The following is a 16,302-nucleotide window of genomic DNA, read 5'->3' as shown; positions in this document are numbered from 1 at the left end:
AGGGATTGCGTGTTGCATGTGGAATAACACCTGGGGCCACACATTGAATCAGGAGGGTGAAAAGAAATATTGACTCACTGTCCATTCAGTGAATGAGGCAGGGTCCTGTGAGAAAATGGTTTGTGACCAAAGGCTGTATCTTGGTGCAGACGTACCAGGGGGCAGAACTCAGCCTTTTGACTGCTTGACTTTGTAACATAACTGTCTTTTAACATAGGGTTTATTTGTTTGATGTATGACAGTGTACTCCCAGTTATCCGAATAGCATGGGGGACACAGAGATTATTCGGATAATCAGGAGTTCGGATATCTGAGAGGCCAGGGCATGGCCCTGCTCGCTCACTCCCGGGACAGCGGGACTGCAGAGGGCTTCTTGCGCTGCCACAGTGCCAGTGACATCTGATCCCTGCACTTTGCACCTGCACTCCTGGCAGGTCAGAGAAGAGTCCTGGCCGGGGTTCTCTGTTCTGCACCTCTAGGACCACAGCCTCCCTTCTGCACCTTGCACCTGGAGGGATCAGGTGTCAGTGATCCTGTGGCAGTGCAGGGAGCTCTCTGCAGGTTTGCTGTCATGGTCCTACTCACTCATGACAATGGGTCTGCAGAGGGCTCCCTGCAGTGCCATGAGGCTGATGACACACGCTCACCTGCAGGCAGAAGGTCTCTGCACTATTACCCGAACCTCTGAGATACATGCTGCAGAGGGGGTGTATTTCAGGCTGGGGGACAAGGAAGGAATTTGGATAGTGCTGTGGCTCAGAGAACAGGATTTTGGATAAATGGGAGTATGCTGCATGTGTATAAGAGCTGTTCCTGAAGGAGGTGTCCTGGGGAGTCTGTCTGGGCTGGAGTTGTGAGTACAGGCTAATGGACACAGTAGGAGACCAAGCAGAAAGAGGAGCCATCGCACTCACCTCACCATATTCAACAGATGAGGTCTCTGCAGCAGTGGTTATACTAGTCACTCTGCCCAGAGTTTTGATACAAGGAAATCCAGGCCTCCTCTGAAGCCCCTCATGTGGGGACCCACATACAGTTGACCTTCTGGCATTCTTCCCAGCCCCTCTGTCCTTTTCAGCAGAGACCCTATCCTTGGCCAGATCCTCAGCTGGTGTAAATGAGGATGGTTCCACTGATGTCAGCAGAGCTGTGCTGACTTACCCTAGGGGAGGATCGGGCCCCGGCTGTCAACCAGGCAGAAACCCCCCATTCTGGGACCCTCCTAAGCAGAGAGGGACCCACGGATTCCTTGTCACCATTCTTCTCATTGCTCTGCTGAAATGAACAGTGAATGTCCTGTTCCCACTTCTGAATAGGGACAGGAGTTTCTGGGGACTGCAAACGAAAACAACAAATGTGATAAATTCTTATTGTAACAGAAACCAAAATGAGAACACAAAGCCCCAAATGGTGCAGGGTGTCAAGTTAGGAGTCAGCTCTGGGGGCTTTGCACCCAAAGAGGAGCAAATCTTTGATGGAATAAAGGAGTTTACTTTAGAAAGACAATGGCAATAAAGAATCTCACAGGGGTGTATCAGCAATGCCTCCTCTTCCCTTCCATTTGTCAAGCAACAACTCCTGCATAATTCTAAAAGTGACATGTAAAGCTGTTTCATGCTCATTTTTTAAGTGTATGAAATTCCTGGTCCATGAAGATCCAGTTCTGCTCAATTTATTTTTGTTAAAAACCCTGTTTTCATGATTTGTAATTTAAAATCATGATTCTGCCCCCTCAGAAAAACGAGAGTGAGAAGGACTTACGCCCCACCGCCTACTGATATCACTGTTACTTGCGTATCTAACAGATGCAGAGACCGTTCCCCATTCTCTATCACACTCTGTACTTTATACATTTTTTATTTGTCTTGGTTAAAGCTTCTACACTACTTTGAATCTGGGTATTTTATTTTCCTCCAGTACAGAGTGTGTGGGAGGGGGAAGGAGATGAACACGTCTATGGAGTTTGTGATATCACTAGTCGCAGAAAACACATGTGCAAACTGCTGAGGCCAAAGGGGTGTGTCCCAAAGGGAAGTTTCCAAGAGGAATAATAAACAGACAAAAAGAGGTGTGTGTGTGTGTGCACGCGCGCGCAATTAGTGCTAGGAAGGCTGAAAAAAAATATGAGGCCTGCTAGAGAAATTGAGAGAGCTCTGAAGGTCAGCTTTGACTGGAGATATGTTACTTTGACTTTACTGCAGAAATAAACTGAGCAAATAATTTCCTGTTCCTCTTGTCATCTGTGTTTGAGCATTGAGAAGACTGAGAGAACAAATCAAATGAGAGTTACCAGACATTTCTAATAGCAGTCTGGCTAACGGTAAATATATCATTCTCTGGTGATAGACTACTTCTAATCTGAACACGTTACAGTTTACACATTCAGGTTGTGGGACCTGTCAGAATGGGCCCTAGTCAGTATATCAGAAGTTACTGTTGTTACCCTTCACCTTGCTGCTCTGGTATCCAAAACCCTCCTGAGGCCATGTGAAGCTAACAGGGGGTCTCAGTACACATGTTCTCATACTCTAGGACTGTGATGTACAGGTTCCAGACTGTATTGGGTTGTTTTCTGAAATATTTTAAATTAGGGGGATCCCATCTCTGTGTTCTGAAAGCCATGTCAATGATAGATATTATAGCACCTTTCATCCTAGATCCTCAACAGCCTTTGCATACATTAACTAAGCTGCACAACTCCCCTGTATGCTAGAGCTGTACGATTATCCTCACTTTATAAAGGGAGAAACTGAGGCACAGAGCGAGATGAAGTTCAGTGAGTCCTTTGTGAGGCAAAGCACTGAGGAGTTACAAGCTCCAGTATTGCTCTGCTTTTTTCTACATGGGAAATATTGTGATTATTCCATATTAATTATTAACAGAAATGTACTTTGTATTTTAGTTTTGTTTCCTGATACCCACGGATGGGAAACCGAAGCAGCAGAAATCTCACTGCTTGTATGAGAAGTGATCTACTCATACGAGCCCTCGACAACCTGTCTCAGGAAGAGTTCAAAAGATTTAAAGACAAATTATCACACTCTGACTTTGAGGGGAAAGGTAACATCCCCCGAGGTCAGCTGGAGAATGCTGATAGGATAGACACGAAGAACCTCCTGATGCAATTCTATGGTGAAATTGCTGCGGTAGAAGTAACCACAGATGTTTTCACTCAGATCAACCTCAGAGACGCTGCTGCTAAACTCAGAGAAGAGAGAGAGAAAGGTAAGAAACTAAGTTACTGTAAAGCCTGGGAGTCTGCCCCCGGGCAGGAGCAGAACAAGAAACAGGCTGATGGCAGAAATGACAAGTTCTAAATCCCAGCCGGAAGCCAGGGGGACTCAGAGCAGAGATTCCCAGAGTGGGCCAGATTCTCTGACCTGCTCCAGTCCCTTTTCACCATTCAGCTGGCACAAGCGGAGCAGAGTCATCCTGTAACTCAGCGTCTGAAGATATCCCTCGGGTGGGGGAGTCCCCTGTGGTTGCAGAGCAAACATAGCGGCGCAGAATGTCACAGACAGAGAGAGGTGAGAAGGAGAAGTAACTGGAGTTCATGCCCAGCCACAGCACCATTCTTTGAGGACATGCCCAGGTTGCTCTAGCTTGTGCTAGGGCTGGGATGCAGAATCAAGGAACTGTAACTAGAAGCTGATCACAGCAGAGATGCTGGCCCAGTATGTTTCCCCAAACAGCTGACTTGCCCAGTGAGACCTTTCTGGGGTTCCAGGCAGGAACTCTATCTCCAAGGCTGTTTTTAATTAAAGAAACAAATTCAGTGCAATACAAACAGCCAACACGTTTTTTGTCTTTATTTTTGAGATGGGGGGAGAGGTTATTTTATTCCCCTGAGTTATTAAGTAGCCAGCAATCCTGGAAAGCTGCAGTTCCTAAGGCCCCGGACTCCATCCGGAAATAATAGTATTGTGTTAGCCACACAACATTCCAGGATGATGTGTTGTTAGGAGTGCACTAATGGGCCTGATTCTAAACTGCTTTATACTTTGTGTAGCCATTAATCTCTGTGTCAAATGAGCACTCCATGGATGTCCAATGCTACATGCAGTATAAGCTAAGTGGTGATTTCTGATTTGGTAGCTTTTTGCAGCCCTTTTGCACTCACTAGGCTCAATCCTCAGCTGTGCGAGAGCAGCACCCGGTGCAGCTGATGGCAGGAAGACGAAGGTGGTTTTACAATAGCCCATTCTGGCAGCAGAGCCATAAGGATCCATTCAGGCAGCTGGCAAGACACACAGCCAGCAATGTCCCCAACACAGCTCCTATGCTGGTCTCCACAAGGTGCAGTGGGTACTGCTGGTTACATAGGCCTTCCCTGTCCCTCTCCCCAAGGATTCCTTCACACAGTGGAAATCCCCAGGAGGCTGCTTACACTGGCTGTATGGCCCTGCTGCATCATCAAAGAGGCACAAATGGGCCATATCAAGGCTGATGATGTGGTGCAATTTGCACAGGTGCAAATGGCTACACAAGGTTTTCATAGATTCATAGATTCATAGATTATAGGACTGGAAGGGACCTCGAGAGGTCATCGAGTCCAGTCCCCTGCCCGCATGGCAGGACCAAATACTGTCTAGACCATCCCTGATAGACATTTATCTAACCTACTCTTAAATATCTCCAGAGATGGAGATTCCACAACCTCCCTAGGCAATTTGTTCCAGTGTTTAACCACCCTGACAGTTAGGAACTTTTTCCTAATGTCCAACCTAGACCTCCCTTGCTGCAGTTTAAACCCATTGTTTCTGGTTCTATCCTTAGAGGATAAGGTGAATAAGTTCTCTCCCTCCTCCTTATGACACCCTTTTAGATACCTGAAAACTGCTATCATGTCCCCTCTCAGTCTTCTCTTTTCCAAACTAAACAAACCCAGTTCTTTCAGCCTTCCTTCATAGGTCATGTTCTCAAGACCTTTAATCATTCTTGTTGCTCTTCTTTGGACCCTTTCCAATTTCTCCACATCTTTTTTAAAATGCGGCGCCCAGAACTGGACACAATACTCCAGCTGAGGCCTAACCAGAGCAGAGTAGAGCGGAAGAATGACTTCTCGTGTCTTGCTCACAACACACCTGTTAATGCATCCCAGAATCATGTTTGCTTTTTTTGCAACAGCATCACACTGTTGACTCATATTTAGCTTGTGGTCCACTATAACCCCTAAATCCCTTTCTGCCGTACTCCTTCCTAGACAGTCTTTTCCCATTCTGTATGTGTGAAATTGATTTTTCCTTCCTAAGTGGAGCACTTTGCATTTGTCTTTGTTAAACTTCATCCTGTTTAACTCAGACCATTTCTCCAATTTGTCCAGATCATTTTGAATTATGACCCTGTCCTCCAAAGTAGTTGCAATCCCTCCCAGTTTGGTATCATCCGCAAACTTAATAAGCGTACTTTCTATGCCAATATCTAAGTCGTTGATGAAGATATTGAACAGAGCCGGTCCCAAAACAGACCCCTGCGGTACCCCACTCGTTACGCCTTTCCAGCAGGATTGGGAACCATTAACAACAACTCTCTGAGTACGGTTATCCAGCCAGTTATGCACCCACCTTATAGTAGCCCCATCTAATTTGTATTTGCCTAGTTTATCGATAAGAATATCATGCAAGACCGTATCAAATGCCTTACTAAAGTCTAGGTATACCACATCCACCGCTTCACCCTTATCCACAAGGCTCGTTATCCTATCAAAGAAAGCTATCAGATTGGTTTGACATGATTTGTTCTTCACAAATCCATGCTGGCTGTTCCCTATCACCTTACCACCTTCCAAGTGTTTGCAGATGATTTCCTTAATTACTTGCTCCATTATCTTCCCTGGCACAGAAGTTAAACTAACTGGTCTGTAGTTACCTGGGTTGTTTTTATTTCCCTTTTTATAGATGGGCACTATATTTGCCCTTTTCCAGTCTTCTGGAATCTCTCCCGTCTCCCATGACTTTCCAAAGATAATAGCTAGAGGCTCAGATACCTCCTCTATTAGCTCCTTGAGTATTCTAGGATGCATTTCATCAGGCCCGGGTGACTTGCAGGCATCTAACTTTTCTAAGGGATTTTTAACTTGTTCTTTTTTTATTTTATCCGCTAAACCTACCCCCTTCCCATTAGTATTCACTATGTTAGGCATTCCTTCAGACTTCTCGGTGAAGACCGAAACAAAGAAGTCATTAAGCATCTCTGCCATTTCCAAGTTTCCTGTTACTGTTTCTCCCTCTTCACTAAGCAGTGGGCCTACCCTGTCTTTGGTCTTCCTCTTGCTTCTAATGTATTGATAAAAAGTCTTCTTGTTTCCTTTTATTCCCGTAGCTAGTTTGAGCTCATTTTGTGCCTTTGCCTTTCTAATCTTGCCCCTGCATTCCTGTGTTGTTTGCCTATATTCATCCTTTGTAATCTGTCCTAGTTTCCATTTTTTATATGACTCCTTTTTATTTTTTAGATCGTGCAAGATCTCGTGGTTAAGCCAAGGTGGTCTTTTGCCACATTTTCTATCTTTCCTAACCAGCGGAATAGCTTGCTTTTGGGCCCTTAATAGTGTCCCTTTGAAAAACTGCCAACTCTCCTCAGTTGTTTTTCCCCTCAGTCTTGATTCCCATGGGACCTTACCTATCAGCTCTCTGAGCTTCCCAAAATCTGCCTTCCTGAAATCCATTGTCTCTATTTTGCTGTTCTCCCTTCTACCCTTCCTTAGAATTGCGAACTCTATGATTTCATGATCACTTTCACCCAGGCTGCCTTCTACTTTCACATTCTCAACGAGTTCCTCCCTATTTGTTAAAATCAAGTCTAGAACAGCTTCCCCCCCTAGTAGCTTTTTCAACCTTCTGAAATAAAAAGTTGTCTCCAATGCAGTCCAAGAATTTGTTGGATAGTCTGTGCCCCGCTGTGTTATTTTCCCAACATATATCCGGATAGTTGAAGTCCCCCATCACCACCAAATCTTGGGCTTTGGATGATTTTGTTAGTTGCTTGAAAAAAGCCTCATCCACCTCTTCCACCTGGTTAGGTGGCCTGTAGTAGACTCCTACAGGTGCAGGGCAGTGGAGAATCAGACTCCCTGTTTTCAGTTCTATAAAAATATTATTTGGGGATTAAAAATTCCTCATGCTGTGTGACAGCCCAAAAGTAAGTTTGGGGAAGTATCATAATACATTCATCCTCTTGAGGTGCTTACCTGGAGGGGGCGGCGGGGGGGGGGGGGGGGGGGAAGGGGCGAAATATCTGTTTAAAAAAATTCTGTCCTGCTTTATTATATATAAAGAAGACATGAGTGTTTAAAGTATTTTTTGTTCAACTCAAGCTTCTGATATGTGGTTGTGAGAAAATATATCTTCAAAATATTAATGCTCTGGATGATGGGATGGATTGCACCCTCAGCAAGTTCGCAGATGACACTAAGCTCGGGGGAGAGGTAGATATGCTGGAGGGTAGGGATAGGGTGTAGAGTGACCTAGACAAATTGGAGGATTGGGCCAAAAGAAATCTCATGAAGTTCAACAAAGACAAGTGCAGAGTCCTGTACTTAGGACAGAAGAATCTCATGCATCACTACAGGCTAAGCAACAGTTCTGCAGAAAAAGACCTTGGGATTACAGTGGATAAGAAGCTGGATATGAGTCAGCAGTGTGCCCTTGTTGCCAAGAAAGCCAACGGCATATTGGGCTGTATTAGTAGAAGCATTGCTAGCAGATCAAGGGAAGTGATTATTTCTCTCTATTCGGCACTGGTGAGGCCACACCTGGAGTATTGCATCCAGTTTTGGTCCCCCCCACTACAGAAAGGATGTGGAAAAATTGGAGAGAGTCCAGCGGAGGGCAACAAAAATGATTAGAGGGCTGGGGCACATGACTTACGAGGAGAGGCTGAGGGAACTGGGGTTATTCAGTCAGAAGAAAGAGTGAGGGGTGATTTGATAGCAGCCTTCAACTACCTGAGGGTGGGTTCCAAAGAGGATGGAGCTCGGCTGTTCTCAGTGGTGGCAGATGACAGAACAAGGAGCAATGGTTTCAAGTTGCAGTGGGGAAGGTCTAGGTTGGATATTAGGAAACACTATTTCACTAGGAGTGTGGTGAACCACTGGAATGGGTTACCTAGGGTGATGGTGGAATCTCCATCCTTAGATGTTTTTAAGATCCGGCTTGACAAAGCCCTGGCTGGGATGATTTTGTTGGTGTTGGTGCTGCTTTGAGCAGGGGATTGGACTAGATGATCTCCTGAGGTCTCTTCCAACCCTAATATTCTGATTCTAAAACATCTGCCCCTTTAATTATAGGGTTGAGAAAGCTTCCACACCACTTATCTGGGCTCACAGTGAGACCCCTGCCAAAACTGGGGATGACTAAATGCAGCTATACTGAAATTTCTTGGTTTTTTTTAAAGAAGAAAAACATCACTTCATTACCATGTTTTGCTTTGTTCTTTGGTAGTTTGCTTCCAACCCTTTCAGATTGTTTGTTTTTTATAATACCCAGCTCCAATATAGGACTTTTCATTTGCAGATCTCAGTGCTCATACATCAGAAAGAAAGATTCTATGGGTATGTCTACATAGAAATGTAAGCCTAGAGTTAGTGGGTCTTGAGTCAGCTGACCCATGTTAGGGAACCCTGGGTTTGAGCATCTACAGTGTATTTTAACCCTAGGTTAAGGATTTTTTGACCTGTGCTTGAACCTAGGGTTCTAGCCTCCACACTGCAGTGCACAGACCTGAGTCAACACTCTAGCCCTAAGAATACAGTGTATTGTGGGAAAAAATCTAATGCCTACCCTGTTTCCTATCTGTGAGGGTGCTATTGATGGGATTCAGCTGCCCATAAAGGAGCACACGAATACATCAACTGCATAATTAGCACCTTTGGTGGCTGTCTCGGTAGAATGACTGCAGTTTGTGAAGGCTTTATACTGAACTACCATCTAACCTGAGAGCTGGGCTCTGCACCTCTAGGCTGAGTCACAGTGGTAGGAAAACACCCATGTGCTCCTGTTCTGAGGATAATTAGGATGTCAGTCTCCAGGGCTGCCCAACTAGTAAAACGGAACTTTGCAATACTAAATTTTTAAAAATGGAGTTTTGAATTAAGCTGTTTCTGGTTTTTTTTATTATTATTATTTTTGTCTGTTTTGAAGTTGGGCAAAGGAAAGACACATTACCACCTCATGCTGTTTGCTGCCGGCTATGGAGCGGTGCAGTGTTTCCACAGGGTTGGGGTGCAGGGTTCTCCAGAACCCCCCAGGGATTCCTTATCCCTGCCCCACCGCACCCCGGGAGACTGGGATAAAGAATCCCTGAGAGTCTATGGGATGTTTTGGAGATTGCTCATTGCCCTCACAGTGCATGCCCATTTCCACTCATTGCCCTCACAGTGCATGCTGCCCACACATCTCTAGAGATGTAACCCCAGGGAGGGCAGTAGGGGCCAGGAGCAAGGGACAGAGAATAGAATGGGAGCAAGCAGCTGCCTTGCAGGGATGGGGAGCAGCAAAGTTCCCAGCTCATGACAGCCAGGGGAGAGATGACTCCGAATATCCTGTCACCTGGGAGCTGTCTCCCACCTGTTAGCCTTGCTCCTGGCAAGCTCTGCACAGAAGCAAGGATGCACTGCGGGGAAAGCTAACACCATAGGAGTGTGATGGGGTGGCCTAGGCCCAGAGGCCTGTGATGGGCTATAAGACTGCATTTTTGGTAAGATCTAAGTTATCATTTGACCTGGGTCTGCGGCTGATCCTTTGGAATTGGAAAAACCTTTTCTTTTATATGATGAGATAAGATTTTCAGTAATCATCATCATATCTGACAGGTGTGTCTGGATGGAGGCCTGAGGCTGGGCACTTTGAGGGAACTGCGTTGTTTGGATTTCTGAGTAACCAGTGAGGTACTACAGAAGTTGTTGTGTGCTGGCTTGGTAAATCTAAGTATTGGAATATCCACCAGCATTTGGGGTTTGCCTGCCCCGTTTTGTTTGCAGTTCACCCTAACTGAGTGACCTCAGCTAGCTCCCACAGGCAGCATCGTCACACCAGGGCTGAGGCTGTTTAAAGACTGAAGATGCACCCGACCAGAAGGGGCACTTGTGAGAGGTGGGTGCCATGCCATTACGAGGAGGCTGCGGGGAAGGTTTTTGGCTTATTCCCACTTGCCACCCTGCCAGTGCCACAGCTGGGGTACCCCTGCACATGCAGCCCCAGAGGGCCCAAGAGCAAGGGCCAGAGAGCACAGCAGGAACAAGCAGGTACCATGCAGCGAGGAGGAGCTGGAGCTGCCACCACTGAAGGAGGCTGTAGGGAAATGTTGGGGGCTGACTCCCACAACAGTGCATGCAGCCTAGCCACCCCTACACATGCAGCCCCCGAGGGGCTGGGGCAAGGGCCAGAAAGCAGAGTAGGGATCACACAGCTGCCCTGCAGAGATGGGGAGCAGCAGGGCTCCTGGCTCAGCATGGCCAGGAGAGGGATGACTCCCAACATCCAAGTGGTTGGGAGCTGCCTCCCGCCTGGCAGCTTTGTTCCTTCGTTTGGGGAAGCTCTGTGCAGCAGCGAGGAGGAGCCAGAGCAGGAGCTGCTGCCATTGGGAGAGGAGCAGGATCAGGGATCATGCTCAACCAGGCAAAAATAGTGCTTCCACCTGCTGGGCTGGCTGCCTGCAGCACTGCTCCTCTGCAACCAGGATCTCTGGGATACACCCAGAGGACTTCGAGGACCCAAGTCAAGCCAGGGCTACGTGCACACACAAAAGCAATAGGGCTTGGATCCTAGGTCCCAGCTTAACATGGGCTCAGATCCTCCAGCCCTGCAAGGTCCTGGGACCCTAGATCTTAGCCCTAGGTTAGCACAATTGTTGCATGGCAAAAGAGGGATTAGACTTGTGCCCAGGCTTACACTGTTGTGTAGACATACTGTAAGTGGCTACTCTAGTGGTTTAAAAGAAAAAGAGTATTGCATCTGATGGCCTTTTTGAACAGGTCACTGAACTAGTGTCTCCAAAGAAAGTCTCTCTGCCTGCCTCAGCTGTGGGTTTTCTAGGGAGCTTATTAATGCAGAGAACCCTGTATGAATGATTTGTCCCAATGTCCTGAACTGCGTGACACTGATTTTTGATACACTAATATTCATGTGAAATTTCTCTTTCAGCTTTGGGTCCTCGGCAAACATCTGAAAGATCAGTAAATGGTATGTGACATTCCAATAAAGAATTGCATTGCATAATTATCAGTGATTACCAGCATTAGGCTAGATGAGCCAGTCATTCGGTTTACTAGTAGAAATAATAAGTAACATCTCAGAGTGCAGGCTCATCAGATCACACAGGTTACGCGGGGTTAGATGGGGGTTGAGGAAATGAATGGGGAGATCTCCAGGAAAGAATCAGGTGCTGCAGAACATGGTGCTGGTGAGTAGGTGAAGCTCTTGTCTCAGAGGCAGCAGGGCCGGCTCCAGACACCAGCTGACCAAGCATGTGCTTGGGGCGGCACCTTGGAAGGGGCGTCCAATCTTGTGGTGGTGGGGGGGCGCTCGGGGTTTGTTGTTTTTTTGGTTCGGTGGGGTGGCGCTCGAGGTTTTATGTTTATTTGGTTTTGTTTCAGCGGCGCGGCACTGGGGGGTGGCGGGGGCTGGCGCGGTGCTCGGGGGGGCGGGGGTTTTGGCGGCCCGGCGCGGTGCTCAGGGGCAGGGGGTTCGACGGCCTGGCGTGGCGCTCACGGGTGGGTTTCGGCAGCCCAGCCCGGCGCTGGGGGGGGCAGGGGTTTTGGTGGCGCGGCGCTCAGAGGGGGCGAGGGTTTCAGTAGCACGGTGCTTGGGGGGGGGATGTTATGGCGAGGCAGCGCTCTTTTTTTTTTGCCTGGGGCAGCAAAAAAGTTAGAGCCGGCCCTGAGAGGCAGTACTGACCCAGTGCAGCAGCATGATGCTGGAAGACACTCTCCTGCTACGGACGCCATCTTTTAAAGGAGGCAAAATAACTAGAGGTCAACATCTGTAGTCCCTGCAGGTGCTATGGCACTTTTTGAAACCTTGGCGCCCTGCAGAAATTTTAGGTTATATTTAGTTATATTCTTTGCACCTAAATTCCCATTATTGTTTCCATTATACATAGAATTCTCCATCACTTCATGCCCTACTTTGTTAGAGTTTCATTGTGCACTGTTAATATCTGACAGGTTTCACCCTAGAGGTGGCTGCATTTCAGTAACTGGTGAAGTGATTTTTATGTATATGCACAGAAGGTCTGAGCCTACACTTCTCTTACATCACTGATTTCAATGGGACCACTGATATGAGTAAGGACTAGGACCATAGTTAATTTACGTGGGGACACTTTGCGATGCAAGGGGCACTATAAACTTACAGTACCAGTATTTAAATAGCTTTATTGTATCATTACAATAATATCTAATGCTTCTTGTCATTAACTCAGCTTACAGCATGAAGTATAGAGAACATATACAAAATGAATACAGCGCAATAAAAGACATGAACGCTCGTCTTGGTGAGAATGTGAAACTAAACAGCAGATACACAAAGCTGATCATTACAAATGAACATCGTCATGAAAAGCAGAGAGAACATGAAATAATGGCCCTGGGACGGAGACATGCAGAGATCATGACTGAGCACGCTACTCCTATCACCATAGGCGATTTATTTGAATCTGATGGAAAGGAACAATCACCACAAATTGTCGTGCTGCAGGGAGCTGCAGGGATTGGAAAAACACTGACAGCAAAAAAGATCATGTTGGACTGGGCAAATGAAGAACTGTATCAGAGCAGGTTTGATTATGTTTTCTACATAAATTGTCGGGAAATTAACTTTGACAGAGAGCAGAGAAGTGTGGAAGATTTGATTTTAGGAAATTGTCCTGATCATAATGCACCAACTAAAGAGATTCTGATGACTCCAGAAAAACTCCTGTTCATAATTGATGGTTTTGATGAACTGAGATTTTCCTTTAATCAACCAACAAGTAATCTGTGCTCTGATCCCTGTGAGAAGCAGCCAGTGGAAATCATACTGAGCAGTTTATTTAGGAAAAAAGTGCTTCTCAAATCTTACTTACTAATTACTACAAGACCAATTGCCCTGGAGAAACTTGGGCGGTGTTTGAAAGATGAACGTTATGCAGAGATCCTGGGGTTTTCTGAAAATGAGAGAAAAGAATATTTTTACAAGTTCTTTGAGAAGGAAGAACAAGCAAGCAAAGCCTTTAACTTTGTAAGAGACAACGAAATGCTGTTCACCATGTGCTTTGTCCCCATTGCCTGTTGGATTATCTGCACGGTTCTGAAACAGCAGCTGGAAGCAGGTGAAGATCTTGCACAAACTTCCACTACAATCACTGGAGTCTACATGCTCTATCTCTTCAGTTTATTAGAGGGTCACAGCAGCAATTCAAAGCAAAAGGTACAAGGTAACTTGAATGAACTTTGCTCCTTGGCTGCAGATGGAATCTGGAGGAAGAATATACTGTTTGAGGAAGAAGATGTCAAGAAACATGGTTTAGATAAACCTGATTCCCTCTTTCTGAATGAGAACATGTTTCAAAAAGGCATTGGCTGCGAACGTGTTTACAGCTTCATTCACTTGAGTTTTCAAGAGTTTTTTGCAGCTTTGTTTTATGTGTTGGAGAAAGAAGAACCTGTGAAAAAGTCAGCAACTGCTATACAACCTGTGGAAAAATTGTTTGAAAAATGTGGAAACTCTAGGAATTATTTAATGTTAACAGTGCGATTCCTGTTTGGTCTCTTAAATAAAAAGAGAATGGAGGAGATGGAGAAAAATCTTAGCTGCAAATTTTCACCCAAAGTTAAAAATAATTTACTAACATGGGTTAAAGAGAAACCCTTTTTGTTGTTGTTCAACTATGATAAATTGCCTTCTGATAAGGAGTCAATGTTTTTCTATCTGGATTATTTTTACTGTTTGTATGAAATTGAAGAAACTGAATTTGTGCAGAGTGCAATGAATCATTTCACTGAACTAAAATTAACTCATCATACCTTTACCAAAATGGATCAAATTGTTCTTCAATTCTGTATAAAGAATTGCTGTAAACTGGCGTCAGTTTGTCTAGAGAACTGTACTTTTCTAACTGAAGACCTGAATGAAGATTCCCCAGGACCACGCGAGTGGCCACATCGGTGAGTGTTATCTGAGCTCTAAAAATACCTATGTAACTTCTTATATTTTTAAAACTTAAACACTGATTTTTTTCCCCTGTAAGTTTTCATAGCTCAAATGGCCAAATGACCCACCATAAAAGTGGCTCAATTTAGTGACAGACATTTAAGACTGGGAAGGACCATGCCCCATCCACCCCAAGCCTTAAAAGCATGGAAATAAGACTTTGAGAAAGACTTGTAGGTTTTAGAACAAATGTTGAAGGAAAGAACACTTACACTCATGGAGGTGAACAGGAAAGGGGATGTTATACAACATTGGTTTATCAAAGATAGACCGTGCCAGAGTACATTGATATTATTTTTGAGATAAAAATTTTTTATATACGGGAAATGCAGTAGAGCTAATATATTTGGACTCTAGTTTAGCATTTGACATAATACTACATGAGAAATGAGTAATTACATTAGAAAAGATGGGGATTAGTATAAGAATTGTAAGGTGCGTAAGGAACTGGCTAAAGAGGAGATGACAATGGGTTATGCTGAAAGGTGAACTAGTGGCTGGAGGGAGGTTACTATTGGAGTTCCTCAAGGATCAGTCTTGGGACTGATCTTATTTAATATTTTCATTAATGTCCTTGGCACAAAGGCTGCATCTAACACTTGGAACTAAGGGTGCGATTCCCAGCTCACATAGCTCTCATTGAGCTAGCGTGAGTATTCTATGTGAGCTGGGAATCAGACCCCTGGCTCCAAGAGTAGATGTAACCTGACTGTGCACGTACAAGCCTGAAAGGAAGATGTAGGTGTCTCATGACAGGGCCTGATGCTTCTGAAAGATATCTGACTCGTGTTGTTAGTGCTTGTTGAGTTTTTCACAATATATGTGAGAGCAAGGTCAAGAGACTCTCCGATAGGTTGTAGGGAGAGTGGAGTGACTTTTGGTTTGTTATGAACAGGGAGAGAGCTTCCTCTAATCAATAGTCGTCTTCATCACCAGGGGACCCAGAATCACAGATGCCTTGCCTTGTGCACGTTTTGAAAGCAGAGCACAGGGCAGTTAAATGTGGAACTATTAACAGCATGCATTTGCAATTAGAGCTCAGTGCAAGTACATGGATCCTGAGGCCGTTGCCACAGGTATGCCCTGCGTATGGTCTCATGCTGAGGTCTTGGACTTCCCTCTCTCTGGGCAGAGGAGCATGTCCAATCTCATCTCTGTAGTAGTCACCAGGATGCCAAAAGTTACCAGCAGCTAGCGCAGCAAATGGGAGAGAAGGATACTGCTGGGTTGAGTTCCAGAGACATGAATATGACAAAGCCAAAGAGTAGCAGCAGAAGTATAAAAGTACCAAGAAGAACGAGGGCTCTGGTGATGTGTCAAGTGCATGTCCATACAATGAGGAGCTGAGCAAGATTTTTGCCTAAGAATAAGAGCCTGAACAGGAGGAGCACATACTTGGCAGATATGTGCTTTCTGGGGAGCTGAGCTGTGCACTACACCAGGCCACCGCTTCCCGCAGCTCCCATTGGCCGGGAATGGCAAAACACTGACATTGGGAGCTGTGAGTGGCCGTACGTGCGGACGCTCAGGCAAACAAAGCATCTCGCGGCCCGCCAGGGGCTTACCCTGAATGAGTCACATCCCAAGGTTGAGAACCCCTGCACTACACAACCATGCACATTCATTGCATGCATCTCAACTTGTTTGTTCCCCTGGAAGTACTGAAAGTACCCAAGGTCCATTGCCAAGGGGTTGTGGGTGAAAATGGGATGCTTTGAAGCATTGAGAGCTGAGTGATTTTTTGTTGTTGTTGTTGTTGAAAACCATAGTCTATGGAAACAGTCAATAGTAGTGCAAATAATAATAATTGTGTCTTTATCTTCCATTTCAGGGATATGACTCCCATTATTTTAGAGACAAGTATGCTGGCTTTGGTTGGACCCAACTGTGAATGCCAGTTCAGGACAAATTGCTTATAGCAGGGCAGTTACAGCCCAAGGTTGGGGTTCCTTTGCACACCAAGGCAAACCAAACCAGCCAAACAGAGAAGACTTTGGTTTTACCCCACTGGCTAACCACAAATCACACAAGCAATTCCCTTAAACACTCCAGTTTCCCAGTATCATCACCACTGCCACTCATTATGGGGATGAATGGTTATGAAAACCAATACCCC

At 45.5% G+C, this 16,302-nt stretch overlaps 1 protein-coding gene across 1 annotated transcript in view; it reads left to right on the top strand.

Annotated features, from left to right (window-relative positions):
- LOC101952382 (NACHT, LRR and PYD domains-containing protein 3) overlaps nucleotides 1-16,302 on the top strand; it is a 138,989-nt gene that overhangs the window by 25,562 nt on the left and 97,125 nt on the right. Inside the window, exons 2-4 of the mRNA XM_065591889.1 lie at nucleotides 2,903-3,225; nucleotides 11,139-11,177; nucleotides 12,418-14,140. Of these exons, the coding sequence (XP_065447961.1) occupies nucleotides 2,925-3,225; nucleotides 11,139-11,177; nucleotides 12,418-14,140 (2,063 nt within the window). The 5' untranslated portion in view covers nucleotides 2,903-2,924. The remainder of the gene's footprint in view (nucleotides 1-2,902; nucleotides 3,226-11,138; nucleotides 11,178-12,417; nucleotides 14,141-16,302) is intronic.

The sequence above is a fragment of the Chrysemys picta genome, chromosome 4 (assembly GCF_011386835.1).
Source record: "Chrysemys picta bellii isolate R12L10 chromosome 4, ASM1138683v2, whole genome shotgun sequence".
Classification (NCBI taxonomy): Eukaryota; Metazoa; Chordata; order Testudines; family Emydidae; genus Chrysemys; species Chrysemys picta.
This window is presented reverse-complemented; position numbering and strand designations above follow the sequence as displayed.